The sequence below is a fragment of the Vombatus ursinus genome, unplaced genomic scaffold (assembly GCF_900497805.2).
Source record: "Vombatus ursinus unplaced genomic scaffold, bare-nosed wombat genome assembly UNPS02014785.1, whole genome shotgun sequence".
Taxonomy (NCBI): domain Eukaryota; kingdom Metazoa; phylum Chordata; class Mammalia; order Diprotodontia; family Vombatidae; genus Vombatus; species Vombatus ursinus.
This window is the reverse complement of record NW_020954563.1, coordinates 9,148,285-9,173,711: the sequence shown is the minus strand read 5'-3', so window position 1 is coordinate 9,173,711 and position 25,427 is coordinate 9,148,285. Positions and strand designations below refer to the sequence as shown.

At 41.5% G+C, this 25,427-nt stretch overlaps 1 protein-coding gene across 1 annotated transcript in view; it reads left to right on the top strand.

Annotated features, from left to right (window-relative positions):
• Positions 1-25,427, top strand: part of CNBD2 (cyclic nucleotide binding domain containing 2) — a 72,526-nt gene that overhangs the window by 23,187 nt on the left and 23,912 nt on the right. The window contains 5 exon segments of the mRNA XM_027867045.1: positions 5,052-5,105; positions 6,586-6,749; positions 9,641-9,797; positions 11,763-11,914; positions 15,233-15,371. Of these exon segments, the coding sequence (XP_027722846.1) occupies positions 5,052-5,105; positions 6,586-6,749; positions 9,641-9,797; positions 11,763-11,914; positions 15,233-15,371 (666 nt within the window).

Here is a 25,427-nt window from a genome sequence, read left to right as displayed (position 1 = left end):
TGTTCTTTAAATGTTTGATAGAAGAGGCAGCTAGGTGGCGCAGTGGATAGAGCACCGGCCCTGAAGTCAGGGGGACCTGAGTTCAAATCCGGCCTCAGACCAAACACTTTACACATACTAGCTGTGTGACTTTGGGCAAGTCACTTAACCCCGATTGCCTCACTAAAAAAAAAAAAAAAGTTTTATAGAATTCCCTTGTAAATCCATCTGGCCCTGGAGATTTTTTCCTAGGGAGTTCATCAATGGCTTCTTCAATTTCTTTTTCTGAGATGGGGTTATTTAAGTATTTTACTTCTTCTGTTAATCTGGGCTATTTATATTTTTGTAAATATTCATCCATTTCACTAAGATTGTCAAATTAATTGGTATACAGTTGGGCAAAATAGTTCCTAATTATTGTTTTAATTTCCTCTCCCTTGGTGGTGGATTCACCCTTTTCATTTTTGATACTGGTAATTTAGTTTTCTTCTTTTTTAAAAAAATTAAATTAACCAAAGGTTTATCTGTTTTATTGGTTTTTTCATAAAACCAACTCTTAGTTTTACTTATTAGTTCAATAGTTTTCTTAATTTCAATTTTATTAATCTCTTCTTTGGTTTTCAGTATTTCCAATTTGGTGTTTAGTTGAGGGTTTTTAATTTGTTCTTTTTCTAGTTTTTTTTTAGTTGTATGCCCAATTCATTGATCTCCTCTTTCTCTATTTTATTTATGTAAGGATTTAGAGATATAAAACTTTCTCTAAGAACTGCTTTTGCTGCATTCCATAAGTTTTAGTATGTTACCTCATTATTGTCATTCTTTTGAATGAAGTTATTGATTGTTTCTATGATCTGTTGTTTGACCCATTCATTTTTCAGGATTAGATTATTTAGTTTCCAATTATTTTTTAGTCTATCTTTCCATGGCCCTTTATTACATATAATTTTTATTGCATCATGATGTGAAAAAGATGCATTTAATATTTCTGCCTTTCTGCATTGGATTGTGAGGTTTTTATTCCTTAGTACATGGTCAATTTTTGTGGATATGCCATATACTGCTGAGAAAAAAGTATATTCCTTTCTATCCCCATCCAATTTTCTCCAGAAGTCTACCATACCTAACTTTTCTAAAATTTTATTCACCTCCTTAACTTTTTTCTTACTTATTTTGTGTTTAGATTTATCTAGTTCAGAGAGGGCAAGGTTGAGGTCCCCCACTAGTATAGTTTTGCTGTCTATTTATTCCTGTAACTCCCTGAACCTCTCCTCTAGGAATTTGGATGCTATACTATTTGGTGCATATATGTTTAGTAAAGATATTACTTCATTGTCTATGGTGCCTTTTAGCAAGATGTAGTTTCCTTCCTTATCTCTTTTGATAAGATCTATTTTTGCTTTTGCTTTGTCTGAGATCTGGATTGCTACCCCTGCTTTTTTTACTTCAGCTGAAGCATAATATATTCTACTCCAGGCGGCTTACCTGATGTTGGGCTAGAATCAGCAGCACTGGAACTCTAGGGGTAGGATTGGGTAGTCTATCCCCTGGAGGTTGCCTGCTCACCCTGGCCTTTCCATCCTTTCACTTTCTTTGGCTCCTTTCAGATGGATATTTCGCTGCTGTGGGATGTTTCTCCGCCTGGTGGGGGGAACTCTTGTAGTGCTTCCCAGAGTTTTGCTGAGGCACTGGGAGACTTAATTGCTGTAGAACACCGAGGCATGTGGTGGTTTTTTGAGCTGGTTTCCACTGGTTCCCTGGTCCTTACTGAGGCACTCGGGAGTCCTGCTGTTGGTGTTTGCCTGCTCCACCACTTGGGGTTCAGGATCTCCTCCTGGTACGCTGAGATGGGCTTTCCGCTAGCTTGCTGGGATGCCTCTCGTTCTGTACTGCTCCCCTTCCCCCAGTGTGAGAGGGGCCTTTCCCATTAATCTTTCAAGCTACCTGGGCTACCAGACTACTGCACTCCGTCTTCTGGTTCAGCTGTTCCAGGGTTTTTCCTGGGGTGATATTTTCTGGGCTTTCAGAGATTAATAAGGGATGGTGAGAGCAACTTACTTCTTACTCCACCATCTTGGCTCCTGGAAGCAGAAGTCCACAAAGTGTTTTTTTAAAAAATTGCTTGTGAAATAGGTCATGCAAGTGTTATTACTCCCATTTTATAAACATTTTACACTTTCACTCAAAGAGGTAAAGTAACTTGGCCAGAGTTACACAACCATTAAGAAGCAGAGTTAGGTCATTGTTGTAGTTGTGGTTTAGTTGTTTCAGTCCTGTCTGACTCTTTTTTACTCCATTTGGGGCTTTCTTGGCAGAGATACTAGAGTGGTTTGCCATTTCCTTCTCCAGCTCATTTTACAGATGAGGAAACTGAGGCCAACAGGGTTAAGTGACTTTTACAGCTATAAGTGTCTGAGGCCAGATCTGAACTCAGGAAGATGAGTCTTCCTGACTCTAGACCCAGTGCTCTATCCACTATGGCGCCACTGAGCTGCCCAGCAGGGTCAGGACTCAATCTCCAGACAGTCAATCCAGCTGAGTGGCCACTTCAGCACCTCTGGAGCACAAACTCATTAAAACGATGTTTCCTAAATGCAAGTCTTTGGATCAGAGAAAAATGTTGCCAGTCCACAAAACTTTTACTCCTTGCCTCTTTAAGTTCATGAACTTAAAATTTCATTCTCCTCAGTGTTCTTCTCACAACCATGAAGTTCCTGGTCGCTGTACCTAGAGGTACCCTAGGATCATCATAGATCCAGAGCTAGAAAGATCCACCCAATCCAACCCCTTCATTTTACAGATAGGGAAACTGAGGCCCAGGGAAGTAGAGTGACTTTTCCAACATAGTGACACAGAAGGAAGCACCAGAGATGAGACTGACTCTAGAGCGAGTGATTTTTCTAGTCTACTACAAACTGTACAGAGTGGGGAAGTTCCATAATAGAGAATTTATCTATTTTATTTGTTGAGGGAAACCACACCTTTGTGAGAGATTGCCTCTGATGGTAGTTGATCTGGTGTGGGCTTGAGTTACTGAAGGTCTTCCCCTTCCTTCCTAGTTTCATTATGTACATATTTGAGACTCAGGTCTCTTTCATCTGAAACTGGAGAGCATCTTTCTTTCACACTGGGGATGCTAAATGCAAACCCAAGGAAGTTACCAGCCTAGCTGAGGAGTGGGAGGGGAGAGAGAGAGACAGGGACAGAGACAGAGAAGGGGAGGGAGAAACAGAGACAGACAGAGATGGAGGGGAGGGAGAGAGACAGAAAGAGAGACAGAGGGTGGGGAGAGAGAGCAAGAGAGGGAGAGGGAGAAAGAGACAGACAGACAGACAGAAACAGAGAAACAGAGAGAGACAGGAACAGAGACAGAGACAGAGAGATAGAGGATCTTGAAGAACTCACAAAAGGATAGGCCTATTCTGTCTGTCCTGTCATTTATCATCCCAACCTCACCTGGAACTATCCTTTTCTCTCCTTTTCCCTTATTTTCCTCTCATCTCTCTCTTTCTTTCTTTTATTCCTCATCTGTAAGTTTCTAGACTCTAAATCTCTTAAGATGCCACCAGATTTTGATAGATGCCCTCTCCTTTTTTTAATCTCTCTCCTCTCATCCCCTGACTCTGTTCTCTATTCTGTTCTTTCCATTTGATCTATTTTCTCTAACTGCCTATTAGACATCTTGAACTGGATGTCCTGTAACAGACATCTTAAGCTCAACATGTCCAAAATTAAATTCATTATCTTCCTGGCCTGTCAATTTTATCTTTGAAACACGTCACCGATACCTTCTTTTCTCTGACACTGCCACCACTCTGGGGCAGGCTCCCATCTCCTCATGTCTGGCTTATTCTTGCTAGTTCGTCAGCCTGTCTCGTGTTTCCCCACTCCAATCCACCCTCCTTTCTGCCACAAAAGTGATTTTCCTAAGGTGTAGGTCTGACCATGTCATCCCCCTAACTTAATAAATTCCAGTGATTCCTTATCACTGCCAGGATTAAATACAAAATCCTCTGTTTGGTACTCAAAGCCTTTCATAATTTAGCCTCCTCCTACCTTTTTAGTCTTTTTACGCATTATACTCCCCAAACATCCCACGCACTGGCTCATCATTCCACTGATGCCAGCCTTGTTGCTGGTCCTCCAACACTATGCTCCATCTCAGCTCTGGGCATTTACTCTGCCTGGAATGCTCTACCTCCTCATCTCTGCCTCCTGGTTTTCCTGGCTTCCTTGTAGTCCCAGCTAAAATCACACCATCTACAGGAAGTCTTTTTCAATCCCTCTTAATTCTTGTGCTTTCCCTCTCTTGATTGTTTCCTGTTTATCACACACACACACACACACACACACACACACACACATATACACGTGCCTATGTGTATATACATATCTATATGTGTATGTATATATGTGTGCATGTGTGTATCTCTCTATCTTGTTTTTGTACATATTTGTTTGCTTGTTGTCTGCCTCTTATATTGTAAGTTCCCTGAGGGCAGGGACTATCTTTTGCCTCTTTCTGTATTCCCAGAGTTTAGCCCAGCGTCTGGCACTTAGTGTCGACACCTAATAAATGTTTATTGACTGTTTTCCTCCATTCTTTCCTCTCTTCTTTTTCTCTCATTCTTATTTTCTCCTTTCTGTCCTCTCATCCCTCTTTTCTATAGTTTCCTCCCCCTGGTGTGTGTTCTTGTCTCTGCTCTTTGCTTCTGTTTATCCTTATTTCCCCCTTCCCTCTCTGTTCTCTGATTTCTCCTTTCTGTTCTGTTGTCTGTTTCTTCCTCTCTTGTTCCCGTCACTTTCTTCTTTCCTCTATGTTCTGTTTTTCCCTCTTTCTCTCTTTTTTCTTTTTCCTTTTTTCCCCCTTATTTTTTCTTCCTCTGTTACCTCTGTTACACAGCAGCACCTCACCAGTGTCCGTGCCAATGAATAATGGTAAGCTGTAGAGGTTAGGCCAAAGTAGGTTGGGCCTAATGAAGAGCCCTGGGCTCTTCTTTTAACCAATAGTGATCCAGGGACTGGAGCCTGTGCTGAGAACAGGAACTTATCTCCCCTTCCCTCATCTTTTCCAGGAAAGCAAGCAGACCAAACTGACCTTCAACCACAACGAATTCTTCTTTGAGCAGGTATGGATGGCACAGACCTCTCACAGCCAGAAACCAATTTCTCATCTTTTTTTTTTTGGTAAGGCAAACAGGGTTAAGTGACTTACCCAGGGTCATACAGCTAGTAAGTGTCATGTGTCTGAGGCCGGATTTGAACTCAGGTGCTCCTGACTCCAAGGCTGGAACTTATCCACCGTGCCATCTAGCTGCCCCCAATTTCTTATCTTCATGGTGGGCTACTGGCTAGAGTCCTGACATGTAAGTTAGAAGCTTTCTGGGTTCTAATCCTAGCTATGCCGCTGACTTGCTGTGAAGGCCCTTCCTCTCCCTAGGCCTCAATTTCCTCATCTGTATGATTGGCCCTTTCACCTTTGATGTTCTATAATTCTAGGTTTCACCTTCCCTTCATGACCCAGCTTCTACCGTCACTTCACTGAGGTTGGAGAAGGAGAAAGGAGCTCCTTAATTTCTATGTCAGTTCTCTTTCCCAACTCCTCTCCTTATCTTCCCAAAACCATAAGCTGCTCTCTGAGGGGAAAAAAAAGGGAAGAGGAAAATCACTTCTGTTCTTTCTCTCCACCCCCCACTACAAGCCCTGACAGTTGTTGATTACTAACTTTGTGCTGGGTGTGTGGGGGGGGGAGGATACATGATAGGCTGTGGATGATGACCATGAAGTCTCTTGCCCTCATGAGCCCCTACATCAAGGGTGGGGAACCTGTGGCCTGGAGGCCACATGTGGCCCTCTAGGTCCTCAACTGTGGCCCTTTGACTGAATACAATCTTCACAGAACAAATCCTTTTATTAAGGTGTAATAACCCTGGTAAAAGGTAAAAGGTAAGAACCCTGAGGATGAAGTCTAACAGGGAGCTAAGACTCACACTGTGAGACAGTGGATGAGTGTCCATGCAGTATCAGCGCCACAGGAGGAACCCAAAGGAGAGAGCTCAGAGTGGACTGGAGTGCTCAGGATAGACCTAGAATATAAGATGGGAGGCATTCTAGAACAAAGAATATAGAGTGTTGCACTGAAGTGGACTCTAGAACTCAGAATACGTGGTATAAAAACCTAATAGTACTTCAGAGTCAATAGTGTTCATCAAATTAAGGAGGTAATTGAGATCCTATGATGGGGAAGGGTCTTCAAGTCATGAATTATTAGAGATTATCTATAAAGATGGGGACACAGTCTCACAGCAAGTTAGCGGCAGATGACATGAGTGTTTGAGCTGGGTCCTGATGGGGTGAATAGGATTTAGTTAGAAGCACAGGGGAGGGTGTTGCAGGCATTAAAGGAGAATAGTGTGAGCAAAAACACAGCTTTAGGAATACGTATGAGGAGATGGTGGAGGGATACCCCATCTCTACCTGCTGGAAGGGGCCAGGATACAAGAAATAGGCAGTACTAATGGATGGGAAGGTAAATCAAGTCAGGGAAGGGAAGGTGCTCTCTCAGGCCTGGCTTTGGGTCATGCCACCACTTGGGACTTTTCTTTCTAGGGACACTTCCCTCAAAGAGCTATTCAAATTACTCAGAAGAAGCCAGAGTGGAGAGACGAAAAAGAGGTCCGCAATCTCTGTAATTTTCTGCAGGTGTTGGAAAGCTTCTGGAATTACAGCCCGCAGCTCCAACTGCTGCTGGCCAAAGTCATCCGCTACAAACGGTCAGTGCCAGCTCCAGCTCCAGCCATCTTCTGCTTCTACGGAGGGACGGGCCTGCCAAGAAAGGGACACAGAGTTAGTGTTAAATATTTCCACTTGGGGCAAAACCATTTGGGAGCAGGGAGAACAGCTGGGAGGGAGAGCAATGACATTCAGAGGACAGTTCAGCCACATGGAAAATGGTTGACCCACCCCTTCATCCCTCGGAGGAGTTGGAGTGGTGGTGGCACATACTCTAATGGTGGGACCCTGTGTGTGTGGTCCAGGGGCAGTGATGATGTATGATAGTCTGGGTCAGTAGAGAACTAAAAGGCGTGATGATTCAGGATGTGGGAGGAAGTGTGCCCTTCTCCCACTATGTCAGGGCCCTGGGACAAAGCCCCATTTGCCTAGGTTTATCATGGCTCTGAAAGAAAAAGTTTCCTTAAAGTCAGAGCTGCAAATGCAAAGGGCTGCTTCAGAAAGGGCAATATTCACAAGAAAGGACTAAACCATTTCATCATTGGTTCATAAATCTACGAGGAACTGAGGCCATCTATGAATTCCAACTTCCTCATTTCACATAAGAGAAAACTGAGACTCAAGGAGGTTAAGTGACTCCCTCAAGGTTATACAGGTAGAGAAGGTCAGAGGTTGAATTTGAACCTAGGTTCTGTGCTGCCAAAATCAGGTTTCTTTCCCGTTTCTCAGCATAGTAGAATGCTGGTGTCAAACTCAAACAGAAATGGATCCCTGCATATTGACTTACAAAGCCACCAGGGAACATTATGGTGTGCTGTATTTTTATTTTGTTAAATATTTCCCATCAATATTTTGATCTGGTTCATGTTGCCCTTGAAAGTTTTGCAGCAGCTGTAGAGGGAATTCATCAGGCATGGATTTGGACTGGTGGACCCAGACAATGGCTTTACTCAGAGGTCCCTGGGACCATTTATTTCATGAGATTAAGAGAATGAGACACCAGACTTAATTGGTTATTTGTTCCAGGGTCTCACAGATTGGAACTTTTTAGCCAGGTGACCTCACCTCCCTAAATCTTAATTTCATCAGCCATAAATGGGTATAATATTTGTACTATCCATTTCTAAGGGTTGTTATGAAGAAAATGCTTTTCAAATTTTAAAGTATTATTGTTGTTCAGTCATTTTAGTCACGTCCAATTCTTCCTGACCCTATTTGGGGTTTTCTTGGCAAAGATAATGGAGTGGTCTGCCATTTCCTTCTCTAGCTCATTTTACAGATGAGGGACTGAGACAAACTGGGTTAAGTGACTTGCTCAGGGTAACACATGTGCTAAGTGTCTGAGGCCAGATTTGAACTTGAGTCTTCCTAACTCCAGACTTGGAGCCCTATCCACTGTATAACCTAGCTGCCCTAAAGTGTTATGAAAATGTGTTATTGTAAATATTATTATTATTAATAGATCTAAACTTAATCTCTTAATTCATTCAACGAACGGTTTATTCCATGTTTACCATGTGCAAGGCCGTATACAGAACACCTTTGGGGAGTCAGAAATGGATAAAGAGGACCCGGTTTCTGCTCCTGGCTCTGCCTGTGTGACCTTGGTCCTCCTCTGGGTCTCTGTTTCCTTTCTGTAAAACAAGGAGATTCAACTGGATAGCCTCTGACATGCTTTCTGGCTATAATGCTATCACCTTAGGCTCATAAGACATTTTTTTTTACCTTGCAAGAATTCACAGTCAAGTAGGGGGAATGAGATATCTACTAATCACTATATTACAAGGTTGACTGTGAACAAGCTTGTTGAGTGGTAAAGGCAATGAGTGTTTGAGTAATGCAGAATAGAGAGGGCTCATTTCCAGCCTTGGGCGCTCAGGGAAGATGAGAGAGAGGAGATAACATTTGAATTAGGTCTCTGAGTCATGGAAAATTTCATTCAATTCATTTAAAAAGACATTAAATGCCGACTATGTTAGACAGATCTTTGAGAGGAACCACAGTCAAACAACTAGAGAGTTGGTGTTGGAGCAAGAAAGATCCAGGTTTAAATCCTGTCTCTGACACAGCCTGGCTGTGTGACCTTGGGCAAAGTCACTTGAGCTTTCAGTGCTCTAGAGGTGTCATACATCTGGCCAGAGGCTACATACCCAAGTGTAGCCCAAACCAGATTAAAATGTAATTGGGAAACGTCTTTAACAAAAATACAATAGGACGTAGATAATGTTAATAACTGGTTTTCTAAGTCAAAATGTGCTTAGCAAGGATCTTTATATATGGTATAGTGGCCCCATTTCTTTGGGTTTAACACCACTAATCTAGACAACTCTCTAAGATTGTAAACTGCCAAGAAGGTGCTGATCTCTGTTGGGAGAGGTATTTTCCTCTGCTGGGAGTACTCTATACCAGTGAAATCCCGGGTCCTGTTTCTATCTATGTTAAGTATGTGGATTTAGAACTGGAAAGAATCTTAGAAGTCATTTAGTCCAACTCCCTTATTTTGCAGGTGAGGAAACTGAGGCCCAGTTAAGTGACTTGTTCAAGGTCACACACAGTGTCAGGGGCAAGGCTTGAACCTAGGTCTTCAGTCTCCAAATCTAGCTTTCTTCCCATGGTATCACAGGGCTCCTTATTGTTCAAGGCATTGCACTCAGAAGCAAACACTCACCTTGCATCAAGCCCCATGAACCAATTTAGAAATGGCAGCTTTAGACCTAGCCTAAAAATTCACTAAGCAGTGAGCTCCAGGGCCCCCCAGGCTAAGCAGAAGTAGCACCAGGAGCTGTCCAGGGCTGGGAGAACAATGCCAGAGAGAGGGAAGAAGAGTGTGAATATTTTACTTGACTCTTTCCAGGAGAAGATCTTCCAGATCTCACCATCAGGTTCCAGTCTCCACTGCTCCCCACATGATAGTCTGTATGCTTCTTCTTAGGTTCGGCCGCAGGCGTGTGATCTTTAAGAAGGGGCATAAGGGCAACAGTTTCTACTTCATCTACTTGGGGACAGTTGCTATGACTGCAGATGAAGATGGGAGCAGTGCCTTCCTAGATGCACACCCAGACTTGCTCTACAAGGGCTCATCTTTTGGAGTGAGTTGGTATCCTTCAGCCTCTCCCCTTAAGCCCGGCTGTTTGGTGGGGTTTGTGAGAATGGCATTCCCAGTTCCCCGAAAGGATGATATTCTCGGGAAATAGGCCCAGCTGGAGGGAAGTAAAGCAGGGTTGTGACAGAAAAAGTCCTAGGGCAGGGGTCCTTGGGCCAGCACATAAAGGTTGTGGTCCAGATTTGGCTGCAGGATGTTTACAGGAATTTGGGCTTTTAGAATCTCAGTTTCTCTTTACAATGGAGGCTGGATTAGAGCCACATGTTGCGTGATTCTGATCACTAAAATCTCTAGAAGGAAATTTGGAGGTTATCTGTTCCAACCAATTCATTCGACATTATTAATTTGTTTTACATATAGGAGTTTGAGTGCTATGGTAGAAAATGGATCTAGATCCAAATGACCTAAATTCAAATTCTGCCATTTACTTGTTCTGTGACCCCAGAGAAGCCACTTTATTTCTCTGAACAATAGTTTGTTTATATATATATTATATATATATGTGTATATATATATATAATATATATATATATTTTTTAGGCAATTGGGGTTAAGTGACTTGCCCAGAGTCACACAGCTAGTGTCAAGTGTTTGGTCTGAGGCCAGATTTGCAGGTCCTCCTGACTTCAGGACCAGTGCTCTATCCACAGCCACCTAACTTCCCCTTGAGCAATAGTTTTCACATCTGTAGAAAGAGGATTTTAATTGTTACAATCCCTTCCCTAGGATATGCAGGGACTCCATTCCACTTAAGGCCCTAGAGAAATGTGAGCTATCATGGACCTGACCATGTCACTTTCCTGCTCAAAAATTTTCTTTTACTCACAGTGTAAAGTTAATACTCTCCCACCTCATATTCAAGGACCTCTGTAGTCTGGTACCACCTGGTTTTCCAGTCTTATATTACTCCCTACTCTTTCAAGGATTTGCTTAACCACCCAAACTGGACTACTCTTTGTATTCCAAATGCCACCTCTGGGTCTCTCTCCCTTTTTCCTTTCTTTGCCTCTGTCTCTCTTTGTCTCTCTCTCTCCCCCCTCTTTTCTGTATATCTCTTTCAGTCTCTCTCACCCCCATATATCATTCCCAAATATTGTCATTTTTTTCTCTGCAACGTCTCTTGAAAATATTGGGTTGTTTACTCACAATACACCACCCTAGTAATCATCACTTCTTGCCTGGACCATTAAAACAGTCTCTTAATTGTCCTCTTGACCTCAAGCCATTCTCCATCCAGCTGCCAAAGTGATTTTCCTAAATGGTAAGTAACCACCATCACTCTCTTGCTCTGGAAATTTCAATGACCTCCAGGGTCAAATGTAAATTCCTTTTTTTTTTTTTAATTTATAGCAGTTCACAACCTGTTCTTTTGCTCCCTTTCCAGACTTTGTACATTTTCCTACCATCTACAACACTATGGGGCCTCCTTGCTCTTCCTCTTATATGACATGACATTTCCTGTCCCCCTGTCTCCATACTGGCTGTGTTCCATGCCAGGAGTGCTTTCCTTTCTGACCTTTGACTTTTAGAATCCCTGGTTTCCTCAAACTCAGTTCAAGTACCCCATCTTCCAGGAGATCTTTGGTGGTTCCTCCCTCCACTCCCATTAGCTGCTAGTGTCATAGTGTCTGCAGCTATCCTACATCTGCTCTGTATTCCTCTTATTTATTTATTAATTCATCTTATTTATATATGTTCTTTATTCATCTGATTTAGCTAGGTCATCTCACACATTAGAATATAAGCTCCTTGAGGGCAAGAACAGTTTTTGTTTTTGCTTTTACTTTCCTTTGTATCCCCAGTGCTTAGCACAGTGCCTGGCACATAAAATGTGCTAAATGAATACCTGTTGATCGACTGACTAATCTAGCAAAAGTGTGAAGAATGAATTGCAGTGCAAAGAGGTGGGAGGCAGGAAGAGAGATCTCCTTCTTTTATTCCCCACCTATAGGAGATGGCTTTGTTGACTGGAGCTGAGAGGTTCACCACTGTGGTCTGTATGGAGGACACTGAGTTATTGGTTGTGGACAAGGAGGATTTATTTGGTAATATGGTGGATGAGGAGATGAAGAAGGAATTTCAAACTCGGTTTAATTTCTTCAGGTAAATCAAGCATTGGCTCATTTAGTAGTTACAGAATACTGGCTTTGTGGAAGGCCATGGCTAGACTGTGAGGAAGAATGGGGAGCAGCGAGGAGAATGCTGTATGACCTTGGGCAGTCACTTTCAATTTCCTTATCTGAGGGGAGAAGGGCAGGGCTGCAAGTGGGAGGGGGAATTTAGCTAGAGGGCTGGAGGAAGCACATCTTAGGATGCCAGAAAGCAATTACATTTCAATATAGCTATCAAAAGATTTTTTAAAAACTGAATTTGTGGATCCTAGAGTATGAACTCATAAGTTCTCAAGAAATCCCTTCTAGCTCTAAATTTCTGATCCCATTACAACATGGATCCTGCCCTTGAGGCAAGGTTGATAAGGTCTCTAGTAGAAGAGGCAAGACAGCCAAATATTATCAGACAGCATAGGTTCAAGTACGACCACATGTTACAGATAAGAAGTACTCTAGGATATAGGGAGTTGCAGAGGCCAACGAAGCCTCTACGGAAGAAAGGAATCATCCAGGTAAGAAAAATGGAGGTACAATCATGCCAGGTATATTTTGGTTGGGGGACTGTGAGGAGGTCATGCTAGCTGGAGCTATGGGTTTCAGGGAAGGGGGTGAAATAACTTCCTAACATTATAGAGGGTGATTAGGGTTTTCTGCTTCCTGGAGCCAAGATGGCAGAGTAAGAACAACCAGCTCTCCCAGTGCCTCAGCAAAACTAAAGGAAGCAGTGCTCTAAGGGGCTCCAGGCAGATAAACATCCTGCAACATCCATCTGAAAGGAGCTGAAGAAAGCAAAAGGAAGGAAAGGCCCGGGTGAGCAGGAAATCTCCAGGGGCCATATTACCCAATCCTACCCCTAGAGTTCCAGTGTTGCTGATTCTAGCCTAATCCCAGGTAAGCTGCCAGAATCCTACAGCTTCCAACTGCCAACATCAGAGGCCTCAGCACACAAAGCCAGTGACCAGACCCTAGGCTCCCAACACAAGAAGCTTGGGTAAGTGCCCTGTGCTCCCCAGCAGGAGAGCTCAATCTCTTTAAAGGTCAGGAAATAAGCAAACATCATGAGCAAAAAGAAACGTATGAAAAATTCTTATTATGGGAACAGTGAAAATCAAAGGCAGAAATTCTGAAGAGGACAACATTGTCAACAAACCCACATTCAAAAGGGAATATGAATTGGTCTGAAGCCCAAAAAGCCTTCTTAGAAGAGCTCAGGAAGGATTTTAAAAGTCAAATGAAGAGGTAGAAGAAAAAATGGGAAAAGAAATGAGAGGTATGCAAGAGAAAATCAATAGCTTGCAAAAGTAAGTACAAAAATTAACTGTAGAAAACAAGTCCTTAAAAAATACAATTGGCCAACTGGAAAAAAGTACACTGAAGAAAACAAGTCCCTAAAAAATACAATTGGCCAACTAGAAGAAGTTGAAGAAAACAACTCCTTAAAAAGCATAATTGGCCAAATGGAGAAGGAAGTATAAAATCTAATAGAAGAAAACAATTTGTTAAAAATTAGAATTGGGCAAATGGAAGCTAATGACTCTATGAGAGAGTAAGAATCAGTCAAACAGATACAAAAGAATGAAAAAATAGATGAAAATGTAAAATACCTCATTGGTAAAACAACTGACTTGGAAAATTGATCCAGGAGAGACAGCTTAAAAATTGTTGTTCTACCTGAAAATCACGATAAACAAAAGAGCCTGGGACAGCATCTTTCAGGAAATCATCAAGGAAAACTGCCCTGAGGTCCTAGAACCAGAGGGTAAAATAGCCACAGAAAGCATCCACCAATCACCTCCTGAAAGAGATTCCAAATTGAAAAACGCCAAGGAATATAGTAGCCAAATTCCAAAATTACCAGGTCAAAGAAAAAATCCTGCAAGCAGACAATTTAAATATCATGGAACCACAGCCAGGATTACACAGGACCTTGTAGCTTCTACATTAAAAGATTGTAGAGCATGAAATGTGGTATTCCGTAAGTCAAAGGAGCTTGGATTACAACCAAGTATCAACTACTCAGTGAAAATGAGCATGATCTTTCAGGGGAGGAGATGGATATTCAATGAAATATAGGACTTCCAAACCTTCCTGATAAAAAGACCAGAACTCAACAGAAAATTTGATCTTCAAATACAAGACTCAAGAGAGACATAAAAAGGTAAATGGGATAGAAAGAAACAACATGTTATTAAAAGGGCAAACTGTTTACATCCCTACAAGGGAAGATGACACTTGTAACCCTTGAGAACTGAATTGTTATTACACCTTGTTAAAGAGGTATACATAAAGGAAATGGATATAAGTTGATTTTGATGTAATGATAAAAAAAATCTAATCAAGTGGGTTAAATGGATCCAAGTAAGTGGATTAATCTGATCTAACTAAAGAAATGTACTGAGAGAAAAGGAAAGGAAGAGGCAGACAAGGGTAAATTACATTACAGGAAAAGGCACAAAAACCCATTACAGGGAAAGAAGGGAGGGAGATGATTGGATTTGGCTCAAGGAGGGAATAACATAATCAGTTAGGTATAGAAATTTAACTTGCCCTATATGTAGTAGGAGGGAAAGGGGGGAAAGAAAAGGGAGGGGGAATAGAAGGGAGGGAAGAAGTAGTAAGGGTAAAGGGGAAGAAAAGGGAGGGGGCTAATAGAAGGGAGGCAGGACTGAAGGAGGTGGTGGTCAAAAGCAAAACACTAGTGAGGAGGGAAAAAGGAGAAAAGAGAAAAAAAGCATAAATGGGGGGAAAGGGATGGAGAGAATGATACAGATAGTAATCATAATTGGGAATGTAAATGGGGTGAACTCTCCCATAAAACAGAAGTGGATAGCAGAATGGATTAAAAACCATAATCCTACAATATGTTGTTCACAGGAAACACATTTGAAACAGAGGGTGATTAAACACTAGATCAGATCAAAGGGACAGAACCATGACTAGTATTTTTTTTCACTTGTGGCAAATGCGGGGGAAGGGTACAAGTGGGTTTGAAGATGGGGTGGGGAGTTTAGCTAGGGTGCAGAAGGAAGCATGTTTGAGATGCCAGGAAGTTTTTATGCTGCTGAATGTTCAGCTAAGGTGGGCAAGGATTGGGGGGTGGGTGGGATGGTGATGGATGGTTGGGAGCAAGGCCATGGGAAGGACAATGCTGCTTTTTAGATATTAATACCCTGGGAAAAGCTCTTATTGATCTACCTTAGTTATGTCTCTGGCAGGGAGGGGGATGGGGGTGGGGGAATGGGGGAGACAGGATGTCCCCCAAATCCTTGGCTCAGAAAAATAAATGGCCTTTAATATCCTTTCTCTTCAGGGAGCATTATCTCTTTAAGACATGGTCTTATGAGACCCTCTTAAAAGCGGCAAGTAATTGCAAAGTGGAGAAGTTCTCATATGGGCAGCTGATAGCTCGGAATGTGACGGATTCTGGCTTTATCATGTTTGTCACAGAGGTGAGAGTTGGATACAGAAAGGTCAAGGGTCTAGGGGAGAAAAAGGATGTGGAGGGTGACAGGCCACTTTGAAAGAGGGTGTGTGCTTTAGCACAAAAGAAATCTACATATGAAATACATATATACATACATATATATGTATATGTGTGTGTGTGTATAAAACATGTACATATAGTCTGAAGACTGAGAAACACAGTTCTTGCCATAATCAATTCTCTAATCCACTCACCACAATACCTTTCCTAAATCTCCTCGTCTCTCAAGCCTAGTCATGCTACCTTTAATCCCCATACTCTCTGCTGGGGACCTTAATTCATGCTTTTTACGCCCCCCCCCCCCACCATGAGGCCATTAGATGAGAACTCTCTTTTCTTCCCTTCTCCTAGTGTAACATCTCTCTGAGCCCTCCCCCCCATCTTCTCAACTCCAGCCTCTCACAAAGAAGGGACCCTTTTCCTTGACAAGGTCAACAACTCTTCATGCATGCCCTTGATCCCATCCCCCAAGTCTTCTCTGGCAGATTGTCCCACTATCATTCCCACTCTCTAGTCTTTCATCTTTCCCTATATACTGTCTCCTTTCCTGCTGCCTACAAACACCCCCATGTCTCCCTCATTCTTAGAAAACTCTCGCTTGATCCCACTGTCCCTGCTAGGTATCATTCTGTATTTATTTTCCCAGATAAACTCTCTGGAAAATCTGTACTCAGTGCCCCTACTTCCACTCCTCTCACTCTCTCCTAAACCTTCTGTAGTTTGCTTTTCCACCTCATCATTCAACTGAAACTGTTCTTGCCGAAGTTAACAACTGCCTTATCTAATGACCTTTTCTTCAGTTTTCATCCTTCTTGGCCTTTCTGCAGCATTGCAACCTTCATCACTTTCTCCTACCAGATACTCTTTCTTCTCTGGTCGTCTCTTCTACTTGTCTGACCACTCCTTGTCAGTCTTCTTTGCTGGTTCTTTGTTCTTTATTATATTCTGCGACATCCTTGGTGTCATCTTTAACTCTTTGCTCTCACTATGTATGCACTCAGTTGCCACTTTCCAATCATTTGTTTCTCTACATGCCTCAAATATGTCTTCTCTCTATTCACATAGCTGCCACCCTAGTTCAGGCTCTCATCACTTCTTTCCTGGTCCATTGCAAAGCCTTCCTCATTGGCCTCTGTGATAATTGTGATTTTTATACTATTTGATATCATAGTTATAATGATAGGATTCCAATATGGAGTCTTTCAGGTGAAGTCATCCTAACTGCCTATAAAGTATATAGACAAAGACAGCCAAGGTTGTACTTTTCCACTGCTCTGGTGTTAACCAAGGGTCAAGCAGTTAATGCTCACAGCTTCTAATCAGATAAAATTCCTGACCTATTGCAGCAGTCTGCACAAAAATGGATTGTAAGTTCCTGGAGGGCAAGGATTACTTTGAAAATCTTAAAACAGGGGCAGCTAGGTGGCACAGTGGATGGAGTATCAGCTCTGAGGGACCTGAGTTCAAATCCAGCCTCAGACACTTACTAGCTGTGTGACCCTGGGCAAGTCACTTAACCCTGATTGCCTCCAATAAAAAGAAGATCTTAAAGCATTATGCAAGTTTCAGTTATTATCATCTTCACATTTCTCACAGTTAAGTATAGTAAATTGCACATAGCAAGAGTTTAATGAATGCCTTATGAAGGAATAAATGAAAGTTGAGCAGAAAAAAACTGAAGCTGTGGATTATTGTTGTATTGGTATCATTTATCTTTATAGTCACAACTTAATATTCATAAATCCATTCGTTTTCTAAGACTTCAAGCCCGTAACAAGTCATGTAATCTCACTATTTGCCACTAGATGGTGGTCTTGTTCACACGGGTCAGCACTTAGACACACCTGATTCAATCCTGAGGACTTCTCAAAAATCACCCTTTTGACCCACTTCAAATTTGTCTCGAGGGCATCAGAATTTGACTTGTGGCCAAATTGTCGTCTTTACTACCGAAGGGGAAAAAAATGCTCTGCTCCTATGCAAACACTTAGTCTAAGGAGACAAAGAACATAGGACAGGCTTCATTTCACTCCATAGAAAATACAAAAAGCCAAGTAGTCTGGTAAATAGTCAAAGAAACTCTCCTTTTCTAGTGAGACCTTCCTCTCTAGGGATCTAGCCTATTCTAGACTTGAGGCAACACTGGACATATCTTGCATAACCAGTAGGTAGAAATATTAAGAATTGTTAGAGAATCAAGCAACTCTTTTATCTGACAATTCCCACCTTCCCAGTTCTTTAGGTTTACAGTAACACTTCCTCCCCCCCTCCCCCCGGGCCCTTCCTTATATCCCAGACATGCGTATTCTATATAATTCACAGTAACACTAAATGGTGAGGTGAAAGTGTTCCCTCCACACCATTGCTCTGTTTCATAATAATAATAATAATAATAATAATAACAATAACAAAAATTAAATAGCCTTTACTATGTTCCAGGCACTGTGCTAAATACAATAACTTACAATTATTATTTCATTCAATCCTCACAAAAGCCCTTCCAGACAGGTGCTATTATTATCCTCATTTTATAGATGAGGAAATGAGGCAAACAGAGATGAAGTGACTTGCCTAGGGTCACACAGCAAGTAATTGTCTGGGGTCTGATTAGAACACAGGTCTTCCTGACTCCAGGCCCAGAGGTCTATCCACCGTGGCCACCTGGCTTGTTTTGGCTTCTACTGTCTCTTAATCTTGGAAGCTGGGGTGGTCTAGGAACTCTATATGGTGTGAACACTCTTCTCTCCCACCATTTCTGGGGCTGAGGGGTGCCCTGAAGGTGCTGTGTTCCTATTCTCTCTTATGCTTTTTTCTCCAACAGCTCTCTCTTCTCTGTGTCTTCTGGTCCTACTTTTAAGGGTGTCGTTTAGATTTTAATTTCATCAGCCATGAGGGAGTGAAGGAGTGTTTCAGCTTGGAGATAGTACCGAGGTGGACTTAATTTGGAAATATTCAGGATAAAATTAATCCACAAAGAATTGTCAAGAGAATTTTGCACCTTTTTCAAGACATCTTCGATTCCATTAATGGGAAAAGGGAATATGTTGCAGTTAGGTTTCAAAATAGATAGAATGCCAGACCTGAAGTCAGGGAAACCTGAGTTCAGATCCAACCTCAGACACTTATTAGCTGTGTGAACCTGGGCAGGTCACTTAATCTGTCTGCCTCATTTTCCTTATCCGTACAATGGGGATAATAATAGCACCTACCTGGTAGGGTTACTGTGAGGATCAAATGAGATAATAATTGTGAAGCACTTAGTACAGTGCCTACACATGGTAAGTGTAAAGTGAAGCTATTATTATTATAGATGAAATTTCACCCTTTGAACCCAGGATAATTAATTCCTGGGTACAACCACTAAACTTCCTCCTTTTTTAAGGTAAAACTTTTCAGCTTTTAAAACTTATATCAATCAACCAAAAATACATTTATTTAATCTAAATAAATATTGATTTAATCAACAACCAATTATTAACCACTTACTATGTGCAAGGTTAGGCCCTAAGGCTACAAATGCAATGAATGAAACAATTCTTACTCCAAGAAGCTTACATCCTGAGGCAACTAAAACACACATAAATGTATACTAAGGACTAAATATAAAGAGAATAAATACGAATGAAAGTAAAGTAGTTAAATACAGGGTAACTTGAGAGAGGAGGCAGGAGGGCACTAGTACTTGAGGGGCTTAGGAAAGGCTTCATGTAGAGGTAAGACTTAAGCTGTATCTTGAAGAAAGAGAGTCTCTATGAGGAGGTGGAGGTGAGGAGGGTGTGCATTCCAGGCATGAGGAATAGAGAGTGCAAAGGTGTGGAGATGCGAGATGAACTAGATTGAAGATTAGCAGAGAGGGCGTAATGTCCAAAGAGGCTGGAAATATAGGTTGGGCAAGGTTGTGAAAGGCTTTACAAACTCTTATATTGAGTCTCCCTCCATCTGTTCTCCACATCAGTTGCTTTTCTAAAAAGATGATTCAGATTCTCTTCTATTTTTTCTAGTTTTATTACTTTTTGGTATCTTATAACGTCATTCGATTCTTTTTGCCCAGTTCTAGTTTTCAAGGAGTTATTTTCTTCCTTGAGATTTTGTATGTCTTTTTCCAATTGGTTAACTTTCTTTTCATAATTTTCTTGGATTGCTTTTATTTTTTTCCCTAATTTTTCCTCGATTTCTCTTATTTGATTTTTGAATTCCTTTTTAAGTTCTTCCAGGAGTTCTTTTTGGGCTTGTGACCATTTGACATTACTCCTTGGAGTAGGAGTGGCTTTTTTTTTTTTAACCTCACTATCTTCTTCTGAATATAAACTCAGATCTTCATAGCTATCTATGGTCAGGTTGTTTTACCTTTGCTTACTCATTTTTACTTTTAATTTGTTTTGTTTTATTTTTATCAGCTTATTATTATTATTGAGTTTTAATCCTGAGTTGAGGGTAATGTTGCCCTAGGGCTCAGGTCCTCCTTCCTGCTGTTTTCTGAATTCTGTCTTGGGGCTCAACCTCACGGACTCCTGCCCTAAGCCACAGTTAGGTTCCCCTAGCCATGCTGTCCCAAAAAATGTTCTTGCTCCCTGTGGTACCACACTCATCGGGTGTGTGATTGCCTCCTCACCCACAGCCACAGCAGGGGATCACATCTGGCCAGCACCTCTTGGGCTGGTCTCCAAAGCAGTGCGGATGTGAGCAGGGGGGCTGTCCTTCAATCTCTCCCCACTCAGCCATCTTCTGCTCCTTAGATGAAAGTTTGTGAGGTGAAAGTTCCTGAGGTGAAATTTTTTGTGAATGAGGTGAAAGTTGAAGCAAAGCTTCCCTGAGGCCTAGTCTGATTTCTGACAGAGCTACTCTCCAGGGCCTGCTGGTTATTGACCCAGCTGAGTTGGCCTGGAGGTGTCTGCACTTCATTCAGGCCAAACCTCAGCCCCTGGACGGGAGGTCCTATCTTTCTTCCTTTTTTTTTTTTTTTTTTTTTTTTGGCTAGGCAATGGGGTTAAGTGATTTGCCCAGGGTCACACAGCTAGTAAGTGTTATATGTCTGAGGCCAGATTTGAACTCAGGTCTTCCTGACTCCAGGGCCGGTACTCTATCCACTGTACCACCCAGCTGTCCGATCCTATATTTCTTGAAGTCCTCTCAAGTTGTCTTAGGAGTACAACTGCTTTACCCCTTTATCTTTGCTGTTTTATGTTCATTTCGTGGTGATTTTCTGTGTGTTTGCAGAGGAAATCTGGAAAGCCTGGAAATTGCTAACCTACTCTGCCCTCTTCCCAGAATGCCCCTACTTCAAGAGTTTATGTTAAATTGTAGAAGCAATGGAGAAGTCACTGGAGTTACTGGAACTTACTGAATAGGGAAGTGACACGGTCAGATTTAAGAAGAGGAAAAATGACTTTGGCAGCATAGACTAAAGTAGGGACAGACTTGAGGCAGGTGTACCAGTTAGGAGGCTGTTGCCATAAATAAGGCAAGAGGAAGTGATAAGAACCTGAACTAAGTAAGGTTGGTGGTTGTGTCAGTAGAGAAAGGAGGGCAAGTGTGCAGAAGATATGGAGATGGAAATGCCTGAGATTTGGCAATTGATTAGATATTTGGAGTGAGGGAGATTGATGAGAGGGAATGGAATAAGCATTTATTAATCACCTATTATGTGCTAGGTACTCTGCTCAGTGCTTTACAAACATCTCATTTGATGATGATCTCATTTGAGAGTGAGGAGTCAAGGTCAAAGCTAAGGGAACAAATCTGGGGAGACCAAGAGGAAAGATGGGGGGCCCTTGGCAGAAATTGAGAAGTTTAGAAGAGAGGAGGGTTTGAGGGAAAAGATAACGAGATCTGTGTAGGAATGTTGAGTTGGAAATCTCTCTAGGACATCTAGTTCGAAATGTCCATTAAGGAACTGGTGATGCTGGACTGAAACTCAGGGGAGAGATTGTGGTTGGAGATAATAGACCTGGGAGGTATTTTCATAAGAACGACAGTTAAATCCACAGGAGCTAATGAAGTCACCAAGAGAGAGTAGAGAGAGAGAAAGAAAAGAAGCCTAGGACAGAAGCTTGGGGGGCATCATGTTAGGGGGCACGACCTCCATGATGAACCAGCAAAGAAGGTGGAAAAGTTGTCATTAGACTGGTAGTAGGAGAACCAGGAGGAAACAATACCATGAAAACTCAGAGAAGAGAGTACCCAGGAGCAAAGGGTGGTCGAGAATGTCAAATGCAGCAGAGAGGTCAAGAAGGACGAGTACTTCAGGCACACTAGTCTGCATCCCAGTTCTGCCCATTCCTGGGGAAGGCTCCACAGTCCCAGAGAGCTAAGAGGTCAACAGTGATATTGTCCTTTTTTCTGAATACTTTTCTTACTAACTTAAACCTCTTCAAATATTTTCCAGAAGGGATAACATCCTTTCAATGGTGTGCTCATGGTCCATATGCTACCCCCAAATCAACAATCCTTTGTGAAGATCCAGTCAGGCCTCCAAAATTGGGCAATCTTTGTGCTTAAACTCATGCCTAAAATATAATTGCCCAACATTCACCTAGGCTCATATTTGCCTTAATACTTATGAGAACATTGTCTATGATCAGTCATGTCTAATGCTTAAAACAGAGACCTTATACAACTAAGCAACAATATACAAAACACACTATAATAACAGAGGGAACAACACAAAATAACTAATGAAAATAAAGTAAAAAATAAAATCACAGCAATGACAAACTGAAAAAAAAGGTTAAAAAATTATCTGCTATTGAAAATTGCTTGGAGATGTTGTCGAGCACAGAGGTTTCTTCATTTGGAACTGTAATTATGCTTTTCCCAGTATCCCTAGGGAAACCCCAAGTTGTGACCTGCGACCCAGAGCTGCAGTTCTAGGTTCACATGAATTAGGTTTAATCCAGATCCTTCTTACAAATCACTCTCTCTGTTCTTCAGTACCTCTGAGTTCCTCTAGGATAAGGATTCTTATCTTAACCTGGGACCAATGAACTTATTTTTAAAACATTTTCATAACTTCATTTCAATGTAATTGGTTTCCTCTGCAGTTCTAAAATACTAACTATTAAAACACTTAATACTAAAATAAAATAAATTTTAAAATAAAAATAAAATAAAAACATAGATTTCACTAGACTGCCAAAGGGGTCCAGGACACACAAAAAGTTAAGAACCCCTGCTTAATGCTAAAATATGAAATACTTAATACTAAAATATCAAATATTAAAATAAAATACTTTATTTTATGCACTTAAAAACATTATCCTGAAGTGTCCAAAGACTTCACCAGACTGCTAAAGGGGTCCAGGACACAGAAAATGTTAAGAGCCCCTTGTCTAAGATAAAATACAAACTCCTCAGTATGGAATTTAAAGCCTTCTGCAGTCTGGCTCTTAGTTCCCTCTCTTTCTTTCTTTTTTTTTTTTTTGGCTAGGCAATGCCCAGTGTCACACAGCTAGTAAGTGTCAAATGTCTGAGGCCAGATTTAAACTCAGATCCTCCTGACTCCAGGGCCGGCGCTCTATCCACTGCGCCACCTAGCTGCCCATCCTATTTCCCTCTTTAGACTAATTTCATTCTACTCTCCTGTCTGTCTCCATTTTAGTCAAACTACCCTATTAACTTAGAGGCTCCCTGTACATAGCATTCTTTTGCCTACCCTTTGCACAGGAACATCTGGGAGGGGGGCTCTCCCTCCTGCCCTGTCTCTCTCAGGTTCCTTATTTTCCCTCAAAGCACAGCTCATTTGCTACCTCTCACAACAATGCTCTCCTGCTTCTGATTGAAAGGCAAGACTCAAAGACTATTCCGTGTCAGCTTGGCTGGAGGTCTCTGTTGGAGAGGCGCAGGGATCTGCTTGGCCCTGTTGACACTTGGAGATATTTAACGTTTTTATCAATGACTTGCATAAAGGCATAAATGGCATGGTCATCAAATCTGCAGATGCCATAAAGCTGGGAAGGACAGCTCACCCAGTAGTTGGCTTTGTCAGAATCCAAAAAGGTCTTGACAGGCTAGAACTTTGGGCTTGAGTCTAATAAGATGTAATTTAATAAGGACAGATGTAAAGTTTTCCACTTGAGGGTCAAGTTGACAGATCTTAATGTTGACATGTAACACCTCTGTGCCCTCCTCACCACTCACATAGCAGTCAGTCCGGTTTTGTCTGTCCTATTGCAGTAACCTCTTATTTTGGTCTCCTGTCTCAAGCATCTTTCCCCCCTCTAAGCCATCCTCCACACAGCTGACAAAATGATTTTACTAAAGTGCACATTTGATCTTGTCAACACCCTACTCAGTAAAATTCATTTATTTATTCCCTCCAGGAACAAATATAAACAACTTTGGCATTTAAATCTCTTTACAACCCAGGCCCTTCTTACCATTTTCAGTTTTCTTACAATTGCTCCCTCCATGTACTCTGGGATGTAGTTATAATGGCCTGTTTACTCTTCCTCAAAAACATTACCCATGTCCATGCATTTGCACTGGCAGTCCTGACATGCACTCTCTCCTCCCCTTTGTCTCTTAGAATTGATGATTTCCTTCAAAACTCAGCTCAAGTGCAGCCTTCTACATGAGGGAAGCCTTTCCTGATCCCTCCAGCTGCTAGTGTCTTTCCCCTCCCTAACTTTCCTTGTATTTATATACCTAGAAATAGATGTGCATGGGTTCTCCCTCCCACCTTAAAAAGTAGGCTCTGCAGAACAGGGACTGTTTTATCTCCTTTTCTCTGCCTGGCACATGGTAGACACCTAAATACTTGTTAATTGGTTGGCTATCTTTTTAGTCACATTACAGGGCTTTGCATATAGTAAGGGCTTATAAATATTTGTTGAATGACTAAACTTTTGCCCTCCCTCTTGGAACATTAGAATTTGGCTTGTGTCCAGTTTCCCTTTATAAGGATGATGGTCCCAACTCCCATAAAGCACAGACACAGACACACAGACACAGACACAGACACAGACACACACACACACACACACACACACACACACACAGATACACACACACACAGAGTTCTAAAATGTAGAATAAACTTTTATTTAATCTGATAGAAAATGTATAACACAAAGCACTTGTATCAGAGCCCATTAGACAAGTAAGTTTTCCATGCCAGTGCAGGGACATAATAATGATAATAATAATAACAGCTAGCATTTATATAGCACATTAAAGCTTACAAATCAATTTACAAGTATTATCTCATTTGATCCTCACCAAAACCCTGGGAGGTAGGTGCTGTTATTATCCCCATTTTACAGATGAAAACTCAGAATGGGTTTATAAATAAACCTGGATGGTGACATCCTGATAAGAAACATATCTATGACTCCTACACTCTGTAAGGGCAGGGCCTGCATGATAAACTTTAAAGCATTTGAGCAATTATTGACACTTTTGGGTCTTCCCCAGATCAGAACACAGTGAATTGCAACCAGTAAGTTTTAAAAGTTTTTTTTAGAAAAGTTTTTTTTATGTCTTCTGTTTTTACACCAGTCATTTCCTTAAACCACTGAACTCTCCCATACACAAAGGAAAACATTTAAATAAATCCAACAACTATCCACCTCCAGATAGAGAATTGATAGTCTCCAAGTGCAGAATGAAGCTTGCTTTTTCCTTTATTTATTTTTCTTGCCTTCTCCCCCGCCCCTGAACATGGCCAATTCTGAAATATGTTTTGCATGACTATATAAGTATAATGGGTAACATATTTCTTGCCTTCTCAATGTGTGGGGAAGGGTTGGAGGGAGGAAGAACATTTGGAACTGAAAATAAAAATTAAATGAAAAAATACCAACAGACATAGCAACCATATCTAACAGAATTTACCACACTGGGCAACCCCTACCTCTATACCGAGAACAGCAGGGAGATTAGTCATTGTAATTAATCAATGTTTTAGTGTTGCTTTTATTTATCACATTGTAGCCATTGTGTATATAACTTTCCTGGTTCTGCTTGCTTCATCTTCCATCAGTTCATAGAAGTCTTCTTGTATTCTCTGAATTCTTTATATTTG